Below are 23,680 nucleotides of genomic sequence, written 5' to 3'. Positions count from 1 at the left end.
AATTGCACACAAGTCTGTTGGTAAACCAAGGTGTCAGTGGCTGGCTGTCGCGTTCGGGTGTACTCGGGTCCCATACTCGGCTGGTGTACCGATGTCCCTTCCTCCGGCACTCTGTAATTTTCCTCAATTCTGGACAACTCCGTATGGAACGGGGAAGTCCGCTCCCGGTATGTTCTGGTTGGGAGACGTGCCCGCGAAAACAGACCCTTGGGATTTCAGTGGGTGTTTGCGAATACCCTATCCCCCGCGGTGGGCTTCCGTTTCGCTCTATCTTGGCTAACACTTCTGATGCAATGTCTGGAACCTTGCTCCCGGCCTGGTGAATTAGAGAAGGGGCTTGCAACCATCTTCTAACTAGGGTCCAGGTACCCCACCTGTGCACGGTTTCCGGACCGGATCTCCGCTGTCGGTACCGACGTGCTCCAACCCTGTCCTGGTCCACCTTGGATTTCCCGCGACCGGACTCTCGTCGCCTTTGGACACGGTCCACTGCTTGCCACCTAGCCAGTAGACCAGGGCCACTACCCTGTCTACCCTTCACTAGGCTCAGCTTTCTCTTGACAGTCTGCCACTGTCACTCCTCTTCACTTGACCTCCAGCTTCAAACTCCAACTAGAACTGACTTGTTCCCGCCCCCGGATCCTGCCTGGTCCTGCCTACTGGTGTGTCCTTCTTACCCTGTGGGGGGTGGCTAGGATTTTGTGGCTGATGGAACCTGGTGTGGGAAGGTGTTGTGTGGGGTGTATGTGTTCTTTGACCTCCTGGCGGTGCCAGGGGGTTACACCAGCAAAATTTTTGAGAATCCTGAAGTGCGGTGTACACATTCAGGATTTTTCCTTGCAAATTTGGCTGCAGAAAAATTCTGCAGCATGTCAATTCTTTCTGTGTTTTTTCCTGCACTTTCACCTTGAAAGCAATGAAAAAAAAGGCACTAAAAAAGCTTGGCAAATCTTGTGAAAATTTTTTTTTTTCCTGCGAGAAGATGCAGATTTAGTTGCAGAATGTTTTAACCAAATCTGCAACAAGTGCACATAGCCTAAAGGGTGCTTTACATGCTGCGACATCGCTACCGATATATCGTTGGGGTCACGTCGTTAGTGATGCGCATCCGGCGCCGGTAGCGACATCGCAGCGTGTGACACCAAGGAGTGACGATCAACGATCGCAAAATCGTTCAAAAACGGTGATCGTTGACACGTCGCTCCTTTCCTTAATATCGCTGCTGCCACAGGTACGATGTTGTTCGTCATTCCTGCGGCATCACACATCGCTATGTATGACACCGCAGGAACGACGAACATCTCCTTACCTGCGTCCACCGGCAATGCGGAAGGAAGGGGGTGGGCGGGATGTTACGTCCCGCTCATCTCCACCCCTCCGCTTCTATTGGCCTGCCGCTTAGTGACGCCGCAGTGACGTCGCTATGACGCCGAACGCACCTCCCCCTTGAGGGAGGGATTGTTCGGCGGTCACAGCGACGTCGCTGACAAGGTATTTGCATGTGACGCTGCCATAGCGATAATGTTCGCTACGGCACCGATCACCTAATGTTGCACAAGCGACAGGGGGTGGGTGCTATCGCTCGCGAACATCGCTAGCGATGTCGCAGCGTGTAAAGCACCCTTTAGGCTATGTTCACACACTGCATCTTTTATTGCATTTTTGTTGTGTTTTTGAGGTCACAAAGATGCACCTAAATGCATGCATTTCCTTCCCCCAGCAAAGTCTATGAGATTTCTATTTTGCTGTCTACACACTGCATTTTTTTTGCCTGCATCTAGGTGGCGTTTTTGAAGATGCAGCATGTCAATTATTTTTGCATTTTTCCAGTGTTTTTGAGCTCTTCCAGTCAATAGATTTGACTTAAAAACTAGGGATGATCAAATACCTCAAATATTCGGCTACACCCATATTCGACGAATAGATCGTCGCTATTCGACTATTTGCGAATATTCGATGTGCAATGTAAGTCTATGAGAAACCCGAATAGTTGCCGATGCCGAATAGCAACTATTCGGGCTTTCCATAGACTTACATTGCGCATCGAATACTCGCATAGCGGCGACCTACTCGTCGAATATCCGCAAAGCTGAATATTGTCGAATATTTGTGATATTCGATCATCCCTATTAAAAAGGCATTGGGGAAAATGCAGTAAAAACTTGGCAGAAACGCATGCTTTTTTTCTGCGTTTTTGCCGTGGGTGTGTTTTTTCTGCATTTTTTGTGACAAAACGTTGCATCTTTGTGGTTAGAAAAGATGCACTGTGTGAACATAGCCTTAAGGGCACTTTACACACTGCAATATCGCTATCAATATCGCTAGCAAGTGTACCCACCCCCGTCGGTTGTGTGTCACGGGCAAATCGCTGACCGTGGCGCACAACATCGCTAACACCCATCACACTACTTACCTGCCTAGCGACAACGCTGTTGCCGGCGAACCGTCTCCTTTCTAAGGGGGCGGTTCGTTCGGCGTCACAGCGACGTCACTAAGCGGCCGCCCAATAGAAGCGGAGGGGCGGAGATGAGCGGGACGAACATCCCACCCACCTCCTTCCTTCCTCATTGAGGGCGGCCGCAGGTACGAGGTTGTTCCTGCGGTGTCACACGTAGCGATGTGTGCTGCCACAGGAACGACGAACAACCTGCGGCATGAACAACCAACGATATTATGAAAATGGACGACGTGACAACGATCAACGATTTTTGACGCTTTTGCGATCGGTGATCGTTGCTCCTAGGTGTCACATGCAATGATATTGCTAACGACGCCGGATGTGCGTCACTAACGACGTGACCCCCAACGATATCTCATTAACGATATCGTTGCGTGTAAAGCCCCCTTTACTCTTTTCTGCCTGTAGTCCTCCTGTTGCTAGGCAGATTCCAATCTTTACATCTAGGAGCAGTACTTAAAATCTGCCACTAGATAGCCACACTAATACTCTATGCATCAACACATTACATACACAATAAATACATGCACACTAGTGGTGGGCAGTCCGGCTCTTTTTGGTGATCCGGTTCCCATGGCTCCGCTCACCGAAAAGAGCCGGATCTTTCAGATCCTTATCGGCTCCTTATTAAATATGTGTTCACCCCAGGTGAACAAATATTTAAGAAAGATTATAGTGACGACGCTGAAACCCCGCCCACCTGCGGCAAAACCCCGCCCACTTGCAAGTGACCAATTAGATTGTTTAGTAGGCAGAGTTTAGCCGCGGGTGGGCGGGGTTTCAGAGGCGAAAAGAGACGTTTAGAGATTTTATTGGCTCACACTAGTGATCCGGCTCCTGTCGGTCACTGCAGGGAGACGGATATTTGTGTCGGATCGTTCGCGACCGACACATCACTAATGCACACAGTTCCCACTACTATAATACAATGCGGTCCATGTCTTCAGAGCAGGAGCACACAGGCCTAGTTCGCCCCCTTACATGGGTACTTGTAAACACTATGACCATGCTCAGATTGGCCCACAAGGGCACAGGGGCGTACTTACCCCCCAATATCAGCAGTATTTGGCCCCATTACATTACTTACTTTGTACAGAAAAAAGTAGCAGCTCATCATTCACTTAACAAACTAACCAATGCATTATTACATAGAAGTACAGATAAATGTGTGAATAAGGCTAATGTAATATTTGCATGTAGCTGGACAGTGGACCCCCAGAGTTAGTGTTACTGATGGGCCCTTGGCAGCTCAGTCCGACACTGAATATTATTGTAAAGTCAGTGCAGCACTCCCTATTCCCTGGAATGGCAGCAGAACTCTGTTTTAGTGCAATAGCGGCAGATAGTGCTGCATCATATGCCCTAAAGGAGAAATCTGATTGATGTTGGAGATTTTCTGCAAAAAAAAAGCCTCTCTTTTTTTAAAATATTTGATGATCCAAATTTAATTACAAAATGAAAGCAAAGTTTATTGTGTTAAAGGCATTAAGCTAAAGAGCCTTGTACATTTGCACATCTATGAGATCATGCAGATGCACTACAGACTCGGCTCGCTTCCCTACCAATCCACAATACATTTTCAGCTGGCAGAATGCCTGCCGAATGTTTAACTTATTAAATATGAACAACTTCTTTATGGTTAATAATTTCCTATGCTTCAGATTAATCTCATGTCCAATTAAATCCTATTTAAATAAACATTACTATCAGTAATCAATTGGGAATACTTACTAATCTGAGATAAAACGGCATGAGGAGTTGTTTTATAAAAAGTATTAATCATATTGTTTCTCTCATTGCTCATACGATGTACAGAGTATATATTTTTCTTTGTTGGCTGACATCGCTAATCTGTGTAATCCACTGACCACACCACATAACAATACCTTCTGGAGAACTAACACTCAGATAAAGTTATGATGGGTGAAATAAGTATTGAACACGTAACCAATTTTCGTATTAAAAATCTTTCTAAAGGTGCTATTGACACAAATTTCTCACCAGATGTCGGCAACAACTCATCCAATCCACAAAGGCAAAGATATCAAACTATAGATGTCCATAAATTTAGTGATGTGTAATAATGAGAAATTGCACAGGAAAAAAGTGTAATGAAATTACACTACTGAAATTTGCCCGTGACGCACAAACGACAAGGGCGGGTACTATTGCTCGTGCGATCGCATGATAGATCATACCGTGTGACTCCGGCATTAGACCTGAAACATCTCCTCCATGTTGCAAAGAAAAATGTTTTGAAATCGCTAAAGAATATGTCTTACCCACATCAGAATATGACGTCTGACGCGGTTCTTCAGTGGTAAGACTGTACAGCCTACATATTGTGTACAGCACATAGTACAATCAATAAGATAAATTACACCCTCACTATTATAATTCATATGTTTCTTAAGCTGATATTGCAATCCTGTGGAATAGGAAACAAAGGTATCACCCCAGCAATAAACTGATAAACCTTACAAGGAAAGTGGCTGCATCTAAAAAACCTTCATATGTGAGCCATGTACTATCTGATTTCTCTACATTTTGTGTATGATAGCTGGGACACAAAATGTTGCCAAGGGTAGTGGCTCACCTGGCAACAAACCGTACAGAATTAGATTTCAAAGTACTTGCTAATGTCGGATTTTAATTCAAAATAGACAGATATTTCTTGATGTATTATGTTGTGATATTATGGACTAAATTTAGTGGAGAAAGTGATAGGCGCAGAACAATTATCGTTTTTTGTATATTTAGAACTATTGTATGTTTTATTTACAGATACTTTCTTCCTATCCACCTTATCCACCTTACCCACATAATTTCCTCTTCCTCACAAAATTGTCCTTATTACTACAATTTCTCTTCATTCTTATTAAAAGGAACCAATCACCAGGATTTTTGTATATAAGCTAAAGCCAGTGCTATACTGGCACTATCAGGCTGATTCTCTACATACCTGTCGTGGTCAGCTCGGATGTTTAGGATTTGAAATCCAAAAAAGTAAAGTTTATGAAATTAGCTGCATGTTGAGTGGCAGTTGCAGTGGAGCAGATAATATATTCATAGTTATCCCCTCCCTCTGTTAGAATTAACATAAGTATTATACCATTGATTTAACTTTTCACTAGGAAGGACCTGTGTGAGGTCATACCCATGTGACCTGGTATCCAGCTTTGTTGGCTGAGGCCCCGCCCCTTCTGGTCACATGGGTATGACCTCACACAGGTCCTGCAACAGACAAAGTGAATTGTTTGTATAATACTTATGCTAATTCTAACAGGGGGAGGGGATAACTATCAATATATTATCTGCTCCATTGCAACTGCCACTCAACAAGCAGCTGCCAATTTTATAAACTTTACTTTTTTGGATTTCAAAACCTAAATGTCCGATCTGACCACTAAAGTTATGTATAGAATCAGCCTGATAGTGCCAGTATAGCACTGGCTTTAGGTTATATACAAAAATCCTGGTGATTGGTTCCCTTTAATTCTCCTGTGGGTATATTTTTCACAATATGGGCAGGATGACAGGTGCATATAGAATTGAGTTGCTATCAGTTGGTTTCCTAAAGGGGCTAATTTCTACTGTTCCATTACTCGCATCGCCTATAAGTGTAATGTCCAAAAAATTAATAACCAATTTTTGCAAGTTAGATGTACATTTTAGATTAAATTGATTATTACTGAAGTATGTCATAAATGATTTGTATATTAATTCCCCTCCCTTTCACACAAATATCAAGTCATCGATATAGCAATCATAAAAAATAATATTTTCCCTAAATGGATTAGATTTGTTGATAATAAGTCGTCGTTCTCATATTGCTACAACAATATTAGCTAATGAGGGGGAAAATTTCCCCCCATACTAACTTCCTGTTTCTGCAAGAAAAATCTATTGTCAAAAATGAAATAATTATATGTTAATAAAAATTGAATCAACAGAAACAAAAATTCTTTAACAGGAGTAGTATACAGTATGTACTAAACTTATCCAAAAAATATATAAGAATATCCATGACGATATTGTGTGGAAGGGAGGGATATAGACTAATGATACTCGGAACTCCAGCAAAGACCCTGTATACCATTAATAACAGATTTTGTATCACAAATCTAACCAGGCAAAGAACAAACTAATGGTTACAAATAAAAATCAACCCATGATCCCAAATTCTCATTTAGGGAACCAATACCGGCAATGATTGGCCTGAATGGGAGGGGGGACTTCTCTTTATGGATCTTGGGCATAGTGTGGTATATAGAGATGATAGGACACTCCACAAACATATACCTTCTGAAATGATCATCTATTGCTTCCATATGTACTCCCTCCCTCCTCTAATAGATCTTTAAGTTCTTCCTTGAAACCAAGAGTCGGATCTGTTTTAATTTCATGATATATTTCACTATTATCAAGTATCACGTGTTTACATCGATAATATAATGCTGTTTCAAGTATAACGATCCCACCCCCTATGTCAGCCGGTCTCACCATATTTAAAGCCACACTCTCCTGTTTGATAAGGTTGCTATATGTTTCTCCTGGCTGATGGTTTATAGCTATTAATTCTTTTTCTATTAGGTCTTGAAATTGATCCAAGACACTTGGTCTGGGTTTAAGGGGATAGAACCAAGGATTAGGTCTAAGAAAGATTTTATTTAAGACCATATTGGACTAATGGCTTTCAGATTCTAGCTGCCTAAGTGCTGACAAATGTATCAGTTCCTCAAAATCAAATACACAAAAATCATCGTTAACCTTAGAAACTTGTTGAAAATGATCCAATCTTACATTAATAGAAACCCCTTCACGTGTGTCATAAGCGAAGTGGCATCTAAGGGTGAGGTTTCTCTCCTACTTATTAACGTCCAATAGGGTTTGAAAAATGTCAAATTTATTAGCAGGTGAAAAATCCCAAACCTCTAGACATCACTCTGATCTGATCAGCAGTTAATATTTGGCTAGGCAAGTTAATAACAGGACAACTCAATTTTTCTTTCTGAACCTCGGGGAGCTTCTTGTTATGCCCATGCTTTCTCCCCGACCTCCTTCTGCGTTTTTTCATCGATAATTGGAGGGAAGAGGTGGAAAATGTTTATCATACACATTATCCCGAGTGTCCGTAGGCTCCCTTGAGGTAACAGATGAACCATCTAAGAATCTAACCCTCTTATGTTCATCCTCTTTGTATGTTAGTCCTGAATATTTAAGTATACAGTAGATCTCCTCGGGCGTTAGAGTTTCCAAGAATAGACATTGTCAGTTTCACAGTCTTTAATATCTCGTTCAAATTTCCGTTTTTTGCTTCAACAATTTTTTCTTCTAATTTTCTCAGATTAATGTCCATTTTTTCTTTGTTTATTAACCTTCTCTGGTTGCTTATGATGATCAATTTTTTCTTTAAAATTCACAATGTCCTTATTAACTTTATCCATTTCCATTTCATCATATTTGACACTATATTGTTCCATGCAATAGAAAAAGTCTCCGGATATATGGAGGTAGCCGTTTTACTGATCCGTAAGCTCCTCGGAATCATATTCTTGTCAATATATGACGGGACATAAAATATGTTTGTTTGTTGTTGTATTGCCGCATTGCCGCATGTCTGGATTTTAAAGTAAGAAATAAACAGTTTCTTTTATTCATTCCTGCCTGTGATCCGCTGGATTTGTTTCTTCTTATGAATACATTGCTTTTTATTTTGTGTGAAACAATTGTAGCTGCTGATTCCAGTTTTTTCTGTAACTCTGCACAGGTGGTTTGTGGCTCTTGGACAACTCTTCTGATAATTTTTTTCATTCTTCTGCCTGAAATCTTGCAGCGAGCACCTGGTTATGACCGATTTATGGTTAAAATTATATTCTTTACATTACCATATTATGGCTGCAACAGTGCTCACTGGAACATTCAATAGTTTCGAAATTCTTATGTAACTAATGCCATCAGTATATTTTGCAACAATAAGTTTGCGAATGTCTTGAAACAGCTTACTGGTAGTAATGGGTGGACCTAGACTGTAAAAGTCCAGATCCGATTCAAAATACCCGTGCACCCACCCCAGGCCCAGAATTTTCATGGAATTCCGGGTAAGTATCCAAATCTAGCAGCTCGGGTAGTGAAAAAATAATAAAGAAAAATAAAGAAAAAAGGGTAAAGCAAGCAAGTTATACTTACCAGTCTCCCGCCTGTCTGTAACACTACTTCCATGGCACTCATACTATTTTCAGGGGCACTCATTATCCTACATACATATGCACTGCTTCCCTCGCCCATCTGACTGGTTGCGGTCAGGCAGCAACCCGATCCTGTATGACAGCGTGTCTGACTGCTTTCAATCACAGATGCTGTCTGCGTGTCTATAGTGGTGTAAAAATAAATAAATAAAAATATTTTCATAGGCCCCCTTATTATGATAACCAGCACAGATAAAGCATACGGCTACAGGCTGCAGTGTGCTTATCTTGACTATGTATCAAAATAAGAGGGACCGCATGTGGTTTTTTAATAAAAGTTATTTAAATAAATAATTTTTAAAAACGGCATAATTTTGATACCCAGCCATGATAAAGCCAACAGCTTGAGGCTGATATTCTCAGGCTGGGGAGAGCCATGGTTATTGGGCTCCCCATTCTAAAAATAGCCTGAAGTCACCCAGGATTGCCACATCCATTAGATGCGACAATCCCAGAACTTTACCCAGCTCACCCTTATTGACTTGGTGCGGTGGCAATTAGGGTAATAAAGGGTTAATGATGGCTCACAGCTGCAACTAAGGCCTTGATTAGTAATGGTAAGTGTCTATGAGACCCCCCATTACAAATCTGTAAATGAAAAGAAATAAAACACAAGACACCTTCTGGTTCAGTAAGAGAACCATGAATGCCAATATGCCCTGTGACATACTGAAGCACAGCAGGATACCCTTCGTTCAGAAACTGGGCCACAGGGCAGTATTGTAAAGGGTACTTTACATGCTGCGATATCGGTACCGATATCGCTAGTGAGCGTACCCGCCCCCGTCGGTTGTGCGACAAGGGCAAATCGCTGCCCGTGGCGCACAACATCGCTAACACCCGTCACACACACTTACCTTCCCTGCAACGTCACTCTGGCTGGCGATCCGCCTCCCTTCTAAGGGGGCGGTTCATGCGGCGTCACAGCGATGTCACACGGCAGCCGTCCAATAGAAGCGAAGGGGCGGAAATGAACGGCCAGAACATGCCACCTTCTTCCTTCCTCATTGCCGGTGGATGCAGGTAAGAAGATGTTGGTCGTTCCTGCGGCAACGATATTAAGGAAATGAACGACGTGTCAACGAGCAATGATTTTTCAAGTTTTTGCGCTCGTTGATCGTCGCTCATTGGTGTCACACACTGCGATGTCGCTAACGGCACTGGATGTGCGTCACTAATGATGTGACCCCGACGATATATCATTAGCGATGTCGCAGCGTGTAAAGCACCCTTAACATAATGACTCCAAACACACCTCTGAGAAAAACACTGCCTCATTAAGGAAACTGAGGGTAAAGGGTGCTGGAAAAGCTAAGCATTTCTCCAGAACTAAACCCTATGAAGCATCTGTGGTGCATCATCAAATAGAAGGTTGAGGACCATAAGGTCTCTAACATCTGTTAGTCTGTTATTGTGTCTTTGCTACCTGTCCTGTTACGTTAGTCTGTTACAAGGTCTTTAACATCCGCCAACACCTTGATGTCATTTTTTTTGTCTACCTGCAATTTTAGTTTAAGCCTCTTATCTTTATTATTAATGGTTCTCATCAGTGTGCAAGTTGTAGGCCAACTCTGACCCCTTATGTGAATAGCAGCTTATGTCTATGCAAATGTACACTGAAAGCCTGGTGTAGGCGGGAACAGCTCTCTCACCACTATTACATGCAAAATGTCAAATCTTTCACCATGTCAGAGCAGCTGCAGCCACTAAACTAAGTGATACATTGTTGAAGTCAGGGCCTCTTTGCCTACATCATGCTGCTCTCAGATGAGGTAGCAAAAACCTGCTGACAGATTCCCTTTAACTACCTGAGAATGGAGTAGCAATGCACATGCTCAACCGTTGCTCCATTTATTCCCAATGAGACTGGTGAGCGCTGCATTCTGCTAATTATTGCAGCCAGCCCCCTTCAGATCAATAAGTTATCACCCATCTTGTGAATTAGGTAATTTCTTGTTTTAATTGGATAGCACTTAAAAGCTTTATGGTCTATAATCTCGTGGGAAAGACCTAGAACCCTTTATGAAAATAAAATGCTTCAATAAGGAACAAAAAATACAAGACCTTTTCTTAGGTACAGACCAATGGATATGATAGGAGAGCTCACCCTTGCAGGAGTCTCAATAAGCACTTCACTGTTTAGCGGAGATTTTCTCTTTCTAGCAGAGCTCATATCCTCATCTCCTCTGTTTTAAGGCTGAAGTCACACTACTGTATGACTCGAGCGAGAATGGCATCGCACTGCCTGGACCAGCCAGCGGCTCTCCTGACCCGAGCGTGCCAGCTGAATAGAGGTACATGAAGTCAACACACTTGGGTCAGGAGAGACATCGGCTGGTACGGGTCGTGTAATGACATTCTCAGACGAGTCCTATGACCGTTTGTCTCCCGCCTAAATAGCAGACTTGGCAAATGCTACTCAGTGCACAAATCTTCAGCAACTTCAAGAGGACATACCTCCCATCCAACAATTTACCCATAAGGAGCCAGCAATAGCAGAGTGGAGTACCTTAACCCCTTAGGATCAAGCCATTTTTCAATTTTGAGCTTTCATTTTTACCTCCCCTTCTCCAAGAGCCGTAACTTTTTTTATTTCCGTAACTTTTATTTAAATAATTTTTTATGAGGGCTTGTTTTTTGAGGAACAATTTGTACTTTTAAATGATAATATCCATTTTATCAAAAGGTTTACTAGAAAATGAAACAAAAAATGCAATTAAAGTGAAATTGAGGAAAACAAAATTGCAATTCCACTATTGTTTTTTGAGTTTTATTTTTTTTGACATTCATTCTACAGTAATAATATATGATTGTCCAGGTCAGTATAATTACGATGATTTGATTGCATTTTATTGCATATTTTTGTAGAAATGTAGCAACTAGAAACCCGTAATTCTGGCATTTCGATACTTTTTCTTTTCACAGTTTTTACAAATCAGGTAATAAATTTTGTATTTTCACAGATCGGACTTTTATGGTCACGTATTAAACCCAAAAAAGTGTATTCTTGTAATTTGTTTTACAGTGTTATCAGGGGAAAAGGGAAAGTGATTTGAATTTTTAGATTTTTTTTTTATTATTTTTAACATTTTTAAATACTTTTTACTTTATTTTTAAGCCTCCTTAGGGGACTTGGACCTTTGATCGGAACATAGGGGGCAACCGGTCAAATCTATTATCTCAGAAACTGGCATAAAATGCTTTGAAAAATCCCAAAGTTTTTGCACAACATGGAGTTCTGCAAAGATTTTGCATCCGTATAAAGTAACGCTGCCAAAATGGGCCATTCTGGGGAGGAGCCAGTGTGGGACATAGCCATGCCTGCCCATCAAAGTCAGCAAAAGTGCTGGTATTTTTTTATGCCAGAAATGCTACTCCAGGCCCTCCAGCACACGCCACTGAGAAGATGCGCTGAATTAATTAAAGCACCACTGCAACATTTTATGTTTTTTTTATTTTACCACTGGAGTGGTGCTTTAAATCTAAGTCCTCTGTCCTCTGCCTTATACTCACCTTCTATCGGCTTAATTTACTATTGCCGGCGCTCCAGTTGGTCTTCGGTGATTGTGACCTGCAGCCAGCTCCAGTGTTCCATCGAGCGTGCTGGAGGTCGCAACTTAATTCAAGTCTAAGAGAGTCTCGTTCTGGCCAGTTTCTGGCTTTCATAAAGATGCAGTGGGAGCTTGTGATGCAATTTCTGATTTCCAGCCAGTCAGAACTTATAGTCACCAGATGGCGCCATGAGACTGAAGCAGAATTGGTAAAAAGTGAAGATGTCGGAAAGTGAGTATATGATAGGGGCAGGGGGCTTTGGTTTAATGTGGCATTACAATGCTGAAAAAAAATGCTATAGTGGTGCTTTAAGTGGCTTGTGCCTCTTAATGAATTTGGCACATTATACTCTGACGAGTCTTTCATTAAGAGTGACATATATGCAGTGGCAGTCTTGAAAGGGGTTGCCCACTCACAAGTCTGCAGTCACAATATGTAAACGTAGACTAGTGAATACTCACATTGCACGCACTGTGCACTGTGAGGATGCGCTATGTCAGAGACGGGTTGCGGCAACTGATTGGTTGTAGCAGTCACAACAGATAAGGGACCAAAGAGATAAGCAAGGACCCAGGTACTGTTAATTAGGAGTGATGGCAGGTCAGTAGGTGAGTATGTTTTTTAATATTAGGACCACGCATGACTGCTTTTAAACATGCAAGATGTGGACAACCTCTCAAATATCTTTATTTTTCATCTGCTGATATGATATCAATCATGTCGCAATGTGACTTTATACTGCAACTTTCCAAAGTCTAAGCTTTAATTGTGACTAAGTCCTGATTGGCAAGACCATATGAAAAATAAGTCTGTGTTTCTTATCGGTATTACATCCATGTGTCCATTTTGTACATCCGTGGGTCCAGTTTCGACATCCGTGGGCCATCTGTGTGTGCATTTTGTACATCCGAATAACATCTGTCGTTTACATGATTGATTTTATAATCAATAAAGATTAAATATAGTTTCCTATTTTATTAATTGTAATGTATCCAAGAGAAACACATGACCTACAGATGTCAACTAGTATAAAATGTTTTTTGCACACCCATTGACTTATAATTTGCGAGTTTGATCTGGAATCCGAATCAAAATTCTGCATGCGGTGACTTTTTACAGACAGCGTGTAAAAATGTTCATGTGAGCTAGCACATTGATTTGCATTGGCCTTTTGGTGTCCATACCTGTTTTGTATACAGAAAATACTCATGCTCAATATGTTCGTCTAAAGGCCGCTTTACACACTGCGATATCGTGACCGATATCGCTAGCGTGGGTACCCACCCCCATCGGTTGTGTGACATGGGCAAATTGCTGCCTGTGGCGCACAACATCGCCCAGACCCGTAACACTACTTACCTGCCCTGCGATGTCGCTGTGACCGGTGAACCGCCTCCTTTCTAAGGGGGCGGTTCGTTCAGTGTCACAGCGACGTCACAGCTGCGTCACTGATCCGCCGCCCAATAGAAGCGGAGGGGTGGAGATGAGCGGGACGTAACATCCCGCCCACCTCCTTCCTTCCGCATTGCGGGCGGGAGGCAGGTAAGGAGAGGTTCCTCGTTCCTGCGGTGTCACACGTACCGATGTGTGCTGCCGCAGGAACGAGGAACAACTTCGTTACTGCTGCAGCAACGATATTAGAGAATGGACCCCCATGTCACCGATGAGCGATTTTGCACGTTTTTGCAACGATGCAAAATCGCTCAAAGGTGTCACACGCACCGGCATCGCTAAAGCGACCGGATGTGCGTCACAAATTCCGTGACCCCAATGAGTTCGCTTGAGCGATGTCGCAGCGTGTAAAGCGGCCTTAAAACGAGACCTTATGCTCTTTAAAACTTGCAGTAGTGAAAAGATTGTTCTTACTGAGTACCTTCCTGTAAAATTGGTTCTATCAGTTATTATTGTTATATTTCAATCAGAACCTGGAATTCTATATTATTGATCCCACATGTCTGATCCAGTGTTTTTGAGATTGGTATTAATGGTGAAGCTACATTGTAACTCTATTCATAATCTACAACATATGTCCTCACGATTCAAATCAGTTGAGAATTAAATAATGTCAGAGGATTCTGAAAATGTATTTCAAAATGCAATTGTGAAGCTGAAACAATGAAAGCGGATCTGTCACCTGATTTCACAATGCAAACATCGTACATTATTAAAGAGATCTTAGTGCTGAAGTGGCTTTTATTGTTACTTCATACATCATTGGCAATCTTGCTTTTTAATCTTATTTTACATTTTTCGCTACTGTTTTTTAAACTAGTACTTTTAGTCCATTTACATTAGATCTCCTTAAATCCACATGTAAGAAAAAACTTTGCAATAAAAACATCTGCAACAAATACACGATCTTTCTTCAAAAGAATTCTAGAAAAAACTTATACTGTACAGAAGAGAGAGACTTACCAAGTGACTTTGGAGATGAAAAATGACTCTGCCGTACAAACTATGCTTCAACGGGAACGTTTAATTTATGATGGCCCAGGTACTGACCACCGCTATACAAGGTATGATAATCCGTGAAACGTCATAGATGCAGGATATTAAGTAGATACCTGAGCAGCAATGCTAAATGGAGTTCACCTGCTATCTGGTGCTTCAGCAGTATAGGAAATGGTGTCGGGCAAATGTTCAAATTCGTGTTAAACCACAAATTTTAGGAAATTTGACTCAAACTCGATCCTTTGTTAATTGCTCCACTCATCTCTAATTATCATAAATGCTTCCCTATGTGTAGGTCAGCTTTCAATTTACACAATATGAGGCACTTTTGTAATTCACGCTGTATTTCATCTATTAAGGTCAATTACATGTATAAAGTGAGTATATGAACGTGATTCCTGAAAGAGTTATTTCCATTATCGCAGATTTCATCCTATGAACAGAATAGGTGATAACTTTTCGATTTGTAAAGATGCTCAGGGCGGTAGTCATTAACGAGGGCTTCACTTTCCTTGCCCCACCACACAAAAGGGTGATGTGTATGTGGGAACGTAACTCATTTGTGTTAGTACCTCTAGGTCCGAGACCACCACCGTGTCCTCTGCTGCATGTAATGCGTTACCACTGCCTCTTGAGTTCACATAAAGTCCAAGCCAGGGTTTAAAAATTTTGTTTTCTTTATATTCAGGTGAACTCAAGAACAATGTATAGTAAGTAATACATATTCCATTCTCCACTTTAACATAGACTGGGTCTTTTAGGAGGGTTACAGGCAAGATCTTATTCTCTTCTGCACAGTCTTCCCAAGAGTGAACGGAAGACTGGTTTGTCTGCATCCTACCAATGTAAAACCATATGAGTCCAGGAGTGTTGCTGTGGCTATTATTACCATGGCACTGATATGCTACTTTCCAAGGACTGGTCTTAGAGTTGATGTCCCAATGCCAATGCCCTTCTGCTAGGCATCCCTTCTTCACTAAGGTCCCCTTTCCACTATTCTGACACTGTTTCTACACTTTTCACAAAGCTTGCTTGGTAGGAGTTCCCCTTTGCTCAGTACACGTCTGAAGAGTTACATGTACATTCCAAGCCTAGTCTACCCACACATCTTCTTTACTTGACTTCTTTCTCTTGCTTCTACTACACAAGAGCTAGACCACAAACTACTTCTTCTCATATATTCCTTCACTTCACCCCACTTTGGGATGGGTCTGCAGTTAACCCTGCCATGACTGTCCCTTTCCCTGCTGTCTTTTGTTGAAAATTCCTAAACCTTCAATCAGTACTATACAGGAGTGAACAGGAGAACAGTGACCTCTTATGATCATTGGCAGTCCTGTGGCCATGAGGGATTCTAACATGTTACAATAACTTAGCACAAAAGGCACGTCATACATTTATAATGGAACCATTGACGTCTTCAGGGGTGTACACAACCATAGGTCCACCCGCTTACAGGTTGGTGAGGGTTTGAGAAATTGAACCCCTCATCCCAAAAACGGGGCTCTGAAATTACCTATTGGAGTGGAACAGTAGCCATCCATTGTATGTTTCTATGTAGTACTACAGGAGATCACAAATCACAGTGCTCTAGTTTCTCCAGTATTCCCATACAGATTCTGCCAATCAGACAGAACATTTTTGAGCTTGGTTCTTGGGATCAGTGGGAGTCCCTGCAGTTGGCGCGACACCAATCAGAAAGTTATCAGATATCCAATGGATGTGGTAAAGTCAATGTTGTGACAAACACTTTAGGCTATGCTGAGTGCTAAAGATATAAAAGAGATTATCTACAGTACACCTAACTAAGCACTTTACGTTATGCTCTGATGAACATAGACAAGGACCTCTTTATATTATACTGATTTATTAAGATTTCACATAAAGTAATTTCATATATTTTAGGCTTCACATCCTTAGTCATATCAAGTCCATGGATTTATGATCTATAGTCTATACAGAAAATGTCCTGTTCTAGAGATTAGTGTAATATAATACGTGTCAGTGTAATTATGTATTAAGAATGTGAGCATTATCATCAGTATTTTTGTGTAGTGCTTTGTACTTTGTTTCCAATGATTTATATATTAATTTATTCTGAGGGATATTATATTATGCTAGTGTTGGACCTACCAATGTGACCACACTGCCCTAATGGATTTTTAATGGGCTGTTATTAACAAATCTTTTTGGCAGTTGTGTACACAATTTTTTTTCTATCAATAAAGATTTTAAGTTTTGCACAATCATGTGGTTACATTCAATACTATTAATTATTTTGGCTAAAGTATAATTTGTATGATGTTCTTTACTTTGGTTTTATAAAAATTTCCTATGTGCTTCAAGGGGTCAGACCCTGCTACAAAAGATATATAGAACAATCCAGGTCCACAACTTAATCATTCAACAATATAGAAAGTTTATTAAATATTGTACACAATACATGTAGTTATTAAAATACTTTATACATAGGCTTCTGTAAGGAAAATTGAAGGGGATAAGTCGCACTGCTTAGGAGTAGCCTATTGGAACTGCAGACAGCCACAGTGTGTCACTATGTGTAACACTTAGCAATGGTTCTATAAGTATATAGGACACACGGTGTATTTAACTGATATATATATAGCTTGCAGGCAATCATATAGATAAACCACCAGTAATAACATAACATCTGAAGGTCACTGATTCACAGTAACTAAGCTGATAAATCACTGATGTCACCCTGCACAGTAGTGATAACTCACTAGTAATAACTTATGAATAACATGCAGTGCTGCAACACTATACCCAGTATCAGCCAAGTGATATACTAGCAGCCATAAAGTTTAGTATGTCATTGCACTATAAGCGTTACCTGCAGCCATATTACCAGCAGTCAAACAGTCCAAGAGGCCACTCCCACCTCGACGCGCGTTTCACCGCTTCTGGTTTCGTCAGGAGGCATGGTGAAAGCAGAATATGCACCCCCATATATACCACACATGTTCCGTCACAGCTGTTTAGCTTCTGCCGGTAATGGGCGCATCGGGCGTCATGATGTGCGTCCGGTGGGTGAGTCGCACAGTGAGTGCGTCACGCTGTCACATGACCACGAGTCACATGGTCCGTAAATGCATGACGCTAGTGTCACGGGCGGAGGGGACGCGCTCGCCACGCTCGGGTCCGGGTCTTCTGCTGCTGCTCGGCGGCTCCAGCGGTGGGCCGGACCCGGGGACTTGAGCAGCTCTCCTCGTCCACGAGTGAAAAGGGGGTGGTTTGTTTAGGGAGATAGTTCGTGATGCCACCCACGGGTCGTGGTGATTATTAGCACCACCGCTGCTGGTGACGGGAATCCCGGGAAGGATAGTAGGGAGCAGCTAGGATGTTGTCCCCTCCGTGGGTAGGGGTTGGTGGTCCCTGGGCCCGATGGTGATACGGGGAGGCTGGATGGCTGGGGGTGCAGGGTTGCAGTGACAGCACGGCGTGGTGCCGGATGGCACTGGTGTACTCACTCAGACAGTCAATGACAGAGTCTCTGGTAAACCAAACGGCTGGATGGACGGGTCCCGCAGCCGGCTGCAGTGTTGTGCTCTCCCCGGACGGCTGATGGTGGCTGTCTTTCCCTGCACCTGTTAGAATGTTCTGACTCTTGTGGTTGCCCACCGGTAGTCCGCTCCCCGGCGTATAGGTGCCGTAGGAGTCCGTTTTGCCTGCAGGTGCTGGCCCTTGGATCTTTAGCCTATGGCGGTGGCTGTATATCCTCTCGGTGTGGACTGTTGCCTTCTGACGGGTCTTGGTTGTTGGGAAACCCCTGGGGTTCCTGTCACACTCAGATTTGACTATTGTCGGCGGCTCCAAGCCTGGTCGGGGTCCGATGGCCCTGCCTGTGTGCTTAGCTTCACTCTGCTCCCCGGTTCGGTACCGGCGGGCCAACACCCAACCCCTGTCCTACAGCTCTGCAGAGGTCCACTAACTCCTGCAGATGGCCACCACTGTCTGCCAACCTTGCTGTCAGTGCCTGGGCTCCGACCCAGACATTTGCAGTTTTTGTCCTCTCACTTTCAACAAACTCTACTCACTGCTTTTCCCGCCTCCAGACCTGTGAACTCCTCGGTGGGTGGGGCCAACCGCCTGGCTCCGCCCCACCTGGTGTGGACATTAGACCCTAGAGGGAGGCAACAACGGTTTTTGTTTGACTGTTGTGACTGTCTAGGGAAGGGAGTGTGTGTGGTGTTATGTCTGTGACTACCTGGCTAGTCCAGGGCGTCACATTAGGCGTCCATGGAGACCGGAACCTAGCTCCGCCTCCATGACGCCGACTCAATCGGCGCGTCATGCATTTACGGACCATGTGACTCGTGATCATGTGACTGCGTGACGCACTCACTGTGCGACTCACCCACCGGACGCACATCATGACGCCCGATGCGCCCATTACCGGCCTCTTGGACTGTTTGACTGCTGGTAATATGGCTGCAGGTAACGCTTATAGTGCAATGACATACTAAACTTTATGGCTGCTAGTATATCACTTGGCTGATACTGGGTATAGTGTTGCAGCACTGCACGTTATTCATAAGTTATTACTAGTGAGTTATCACTTCTGTGCAGGGTGACATCAGTGATTTATCAGCTTAGTTACTGTGAATCAGTGACCTTCAGATGTTATGTTGTTACTGGTGGTTTATCTATATGATTGCCTGCAGGCTATATATATCAGTTAAATACACCGTGTGTCCTATATACTTATAGAACCATTGCTAACTGTTACACATAGTGACACACTGTGGCTGTCTGCAGTTCCAATAGGCTACTCCTAAGCAGTGCGACTTATCCCCTTCAATTTTCCTTACAGAAGCCTATGTATAAAGTATTTTAATAACTACATGAATTGTGTACAATATTTAATAAACTTTCTATATTGTTGAATGATTAATTTGTGGACCTGGATTGTTCTATATAGGTTTAGTAGTATTTCCTCAGGGACACCACTGTTATTCTGGTAGAGGCTATATGTAGGTTGGATGCCTGCTACAAAAGATTGTGAATCCTTTCCCTGTGCAATCAGCTGGCATTATCCTTATGATATATTCATAAGTTTCCAGCACTTGTGTATTATTCTAAAGTTTGATTTTTTTTTTCCATGTAAAAGCAATAAAATGTGGGGAACTTATCGTGAACCTGTGAACTCAACTATGAGTGTGTGCAGAGCAGGCTGTCAATGAAAATGGAGTGGTTACACCTACTCTGACCATATAGTAAGTGGTGACTGTGACAGCTCCCTGCACCGCTCTAAGGACTGGAAGCTAGTGGCTACAGGGAGAATATAACTTCATTTTCTCTCTGTAGCTGCTGCAAAAGTAAGACGGCTAAATAGGGTTTAAATGTTACTTATCTGTAGATTGACTCTTAATCTACATGTAAAAAGCATTTCTCAGAGTGACAGGTTCCTTTTTAAAATCAGAGAGAAGTTTTTAATGTTGGCTTGATAGGATTAAATGTATATCTAAAACCCAGCAGGAAATACTTTGCCGCCTCAAAATCACTAAAGTAGACAAATCACCGGGCCCGGATGTAATACACCCCCAAGTACTACAGGAATTAAGTACTGTAATAGAGAGACCATTATTTTTAATCTTTACAGAGTCCATAAAACTCGCAAAGTAACGAGAAAGCTGAATGCCGCACTATTTGGTACCCGCAGGAATAGTACGGCATTCGGGTTACTCGTTACTCACGAGTATTAGACAGTATTCGTTATGAGAATAGCGAGTACGAATAGTTAGGTACTCAGCAACTATAGTTGAGCATCACTTTCTGATCAACCTCTGGGGCCTACATCGTTCCTTAGAGAAAGAGGAAACAGTGTCAGTTTAGACCTGATTTGTTGGGGTCCTAGATGTCTACCGACCATAAAGGGATGGTATTCTTTTTCAATATGAAAACATTTTTTTAAGAAGCAAATACCACTTAGAACATTGTTTTACTTGACAGTACAGAGATACAAAGCACGACCTTCTGCTTATTAGTAATACCTAGTATTTTATGATTTTGTGCCAGACTTGACAGAGAATACGTTCAGAACTATCACTGTCCATAAATATAGTAACAAATCAATTTTTAGATTTCTATTTAAACTTATATTTCTAAATAACGATGGTCTTGCCAATCACATGGCGTCTGTGACCTGAAAGAATATCCAAGATGAATAACAGATGTCATAGAATATGTCATTAATGTCAGAACGTAGCCATACAGACCCGTCACAAAGGCTGGCTCTGAAGTTATCCATAGACTACAGTAGAGAGGACCACACATATGTGCTACTAGCTCAGGCATACGTGACATGCCAAACATTCATGACATACACTCAAAAATGTGTGTAGATAGAATACCCTTTAAAGTCTAACAATATTAACACTTATTCTGGAAGGTAAGTTTGCTATAAATATCCAAAAAGGGCAAAATGTTACAGTAGACCATCAGAAGACCAGTCTAAAAATTAGGCTTGCAGCTTTAAAGCACCACTCCAGTGTTTTGTTTTGTTTTTTTTTTATTTCACCACTGGACTGGTGCTTTATATGTAAGTCCCCTGCCCTCTGTCCTATACTCACTTGCCACCATTTTCATCTTTTTCCATCGTCACTCTGGTCACTCTGTCAGTTTGTTGCCTGCCGGCTGTTCCAGTGAGGCGTGCTGGAGGTCACAAATCAATACAAGTCTATGAGAGCCTCGTTCTGGCTCTCATAGAGTAGCATTGAATGTTTGTGAGGTAACTTGTGACTTCCGGCTAGTCAGAAGTTATGGGCATAAGATGGTGCTGCAGGATCAGAGAGGCACCAAAAAACTATGATGTTAGCGGCAGGAAATTATAATACCAGGGACTTAGATTTAAAGCAATACTCCAGCGCTGAAAAAAACCCCAAAAGGCTGGTGTGGTGCTTTATTTTTAAATAACCTACCAAACATATTAGAAAATGATAATCAAAAATATCCACAGGAAACCAAATTCAGTAACCATAAGCTAACAGAGTGTCAAGGAATCAGAAATGCAAACATGTAAAACTCTAAATAATGGAAGTCATATAACACCAGCAGCAGTAGCCCGACATTGTATAAACAAAAACAGTTGGGTTGACTTAAAGGGTTGTTTCCAAAAAAAATAAGTTATCCTCTATTGATTGGATAGGGGATAACCTGATGATCTCTACGACCACCAACAATTTACAGCATCATCTTGAAGGGTGTGGAGAAACACAGCAGCAGGGTCTTCTCCATTATTGTCTATAGGATTGCCGAGTATAGAGCTCTTCTAGTCCCTTAGACAATGAATGGAGCAGTGGCTGTGCATACACACTTCTGAGTTCTGCCCTATTCAGGACAGCAGAGCCCAATTTTGGTGTTTCATAAGCCCCCTTCTGAAAATTGCTGGGGTAGTTATGCCACATTGAATGCTTTTAACAACTTTTCCTACATCCCCACAATGGAATGAGAGCAGTAAGCTGCTGTAAGATTTGTCAGCAGGTGACTAAGCTCCTCTGAGAATGAAAAAAAGGGGCCTTGAAATGAAACATGGTCGATTCTTCTATCCCCTGCCATCATCTGTCAGAGAAGAGTCTGGAGGGTTTGGATACTCTTTACGGGTTTGTACTATCTTCAGAATCTTCTGACATGTGATGTGTCTTTCCAAAAGTTTTGATCAAGTGTTTTGGTGTTGTATACATTTATTATGCTTGTTTACATAGCACCAACTTATTTCATACATTTTTACAGCCATCATCACTGTCCCCATTGGTTGGTCACTATCTAAATTCCCAATTAGTATGTCTTTGGAGTGTGGGAGGATATCGGAGAACCAGGAGGAACCCCACGCAAACATGGGGAGAACATACAAACTCCTTACAGGTGTTGTCTTTGGTGGCATTTGTATCAAGTACTAACCAATGAGCCACCATTCTGCCCAATAGTCTTCATATACAGGTTGTCCATACAGTATACAAATGGATCACAGAAAAACACGAGGGGACACAATATTTAGCTTGAAGCTTCGGACCGTTCGTTAACAATCGGTGGGGGTCTCAAGCCCTCAGGCCTCTACTGATCTAACTTTATGACTTCAGAGAAGTCGTCAGGTCACGACGTGTATGGGCATCATTGTTACATTAGCCTTTCGGCCTGTATCCCATATGGTAGTACAGTCACTCATACTACTTACCACTTTTACACTTTCGACAGATATTAAATCAGGAGTGATACATCATGTAACATAACATATAAGAAAAGTGACTGGCTTACCTGAGACCTGGATAGTAGAGTAGAAGACAGTGAGGAAGCATACAGTAAAGTGCAGTAGTGAAGGCATATTGTGCTGCAGTCTAGCACAAGGTATTGGAGCTTAGGGCAGTGATGCAGGCCTGGCAATGGGGTGAGGGATGGTGGTCAAACAGCTGCTGCTGACTCCCCCATTAGGGCAGCTCTAGTACACAGAACTGGGGGGAAGTGCAGGCAGACTCCTGGAACAGAGAAGGTTGTGTCTGTCCTCAGTGGTGGGGAAGCCCTGTGTGTAGAGCAGCCAGAAGCAGTAAAGGAGAAGGCAGCCTTTCCACACACAGCCTGGCAGCTCTCCCAGGGAACAACTGACAACGTGAGAGAAGTTCAGGCTTTATACTTTGCTGACAGGAAGCAATTCCACAGTACAAAGACCATTCTCTCATACTCGGGCACCCAAAGCAGATCTAAGCCTGCGAAACATCCACAGATAGTGATTATAATGACGGACCTCACATTATTGATCACTTATACATGCGAAAACATAGATTAGCTGGCAGATATATATGAATGCATCTTTCAGCGGAGTTATGCACTGATTCTGAAAAACTATTGCTCCACCACTTTCCTATACACGCCAACTAAGGGATATTTGAAAGTGTCATTTTAATTTCTATTTCAGAAATGATTAGTTCATATGAAAATAAGCAACTGTGTAATTACT

General features: G+C 42.3%; 1 protein-coding gene across 1 annotated transcript in view; it reads right to left on the bottom strand.

Annotated features, from left to right (window-relative positions):
* SUSD2 (sushi domain containing 2) overlaps positions 1-23,303 on the bottom strand; it is a 384,373-nt gene extending 361,070 nt beyond the window's left edge. The window contains exon 1 of the mRNA XM_075324313.1: positions 22,984-23,303. Coding sequence (XP_075180428.1) covers positions 22,984-23,050 — 67 coding nt within the window. The 5' untranslated portion in view covers positions 23,051-23,303. The remainder of the gene's footprint in view (positions 1-22,983) is intronic.
* Positions 23,304-23,680: the final 377 nt, after the last annotated feature.

Source organism: Anomaloglossus baeobatrachus, chromosome 1 (assembly GCF_048569485.1).
Source record: "Anomaloglossus baeobatrachus isolate aAnoBae1 chromosome 1, aAnoBae1.hap1, whole genome shotgun sequence".
Lineage (NCBI taxonomy): Eukaryota > Metazoa > Chordata > Amphibia > Anura > Aromobatidae > Anomaloglossus > Anomaloglossus baeobatrachus.
Note: the sequence above shows the minus strand (reverse complement) of the source record. Positions and strands in the feature narration are given on the sequence as shown.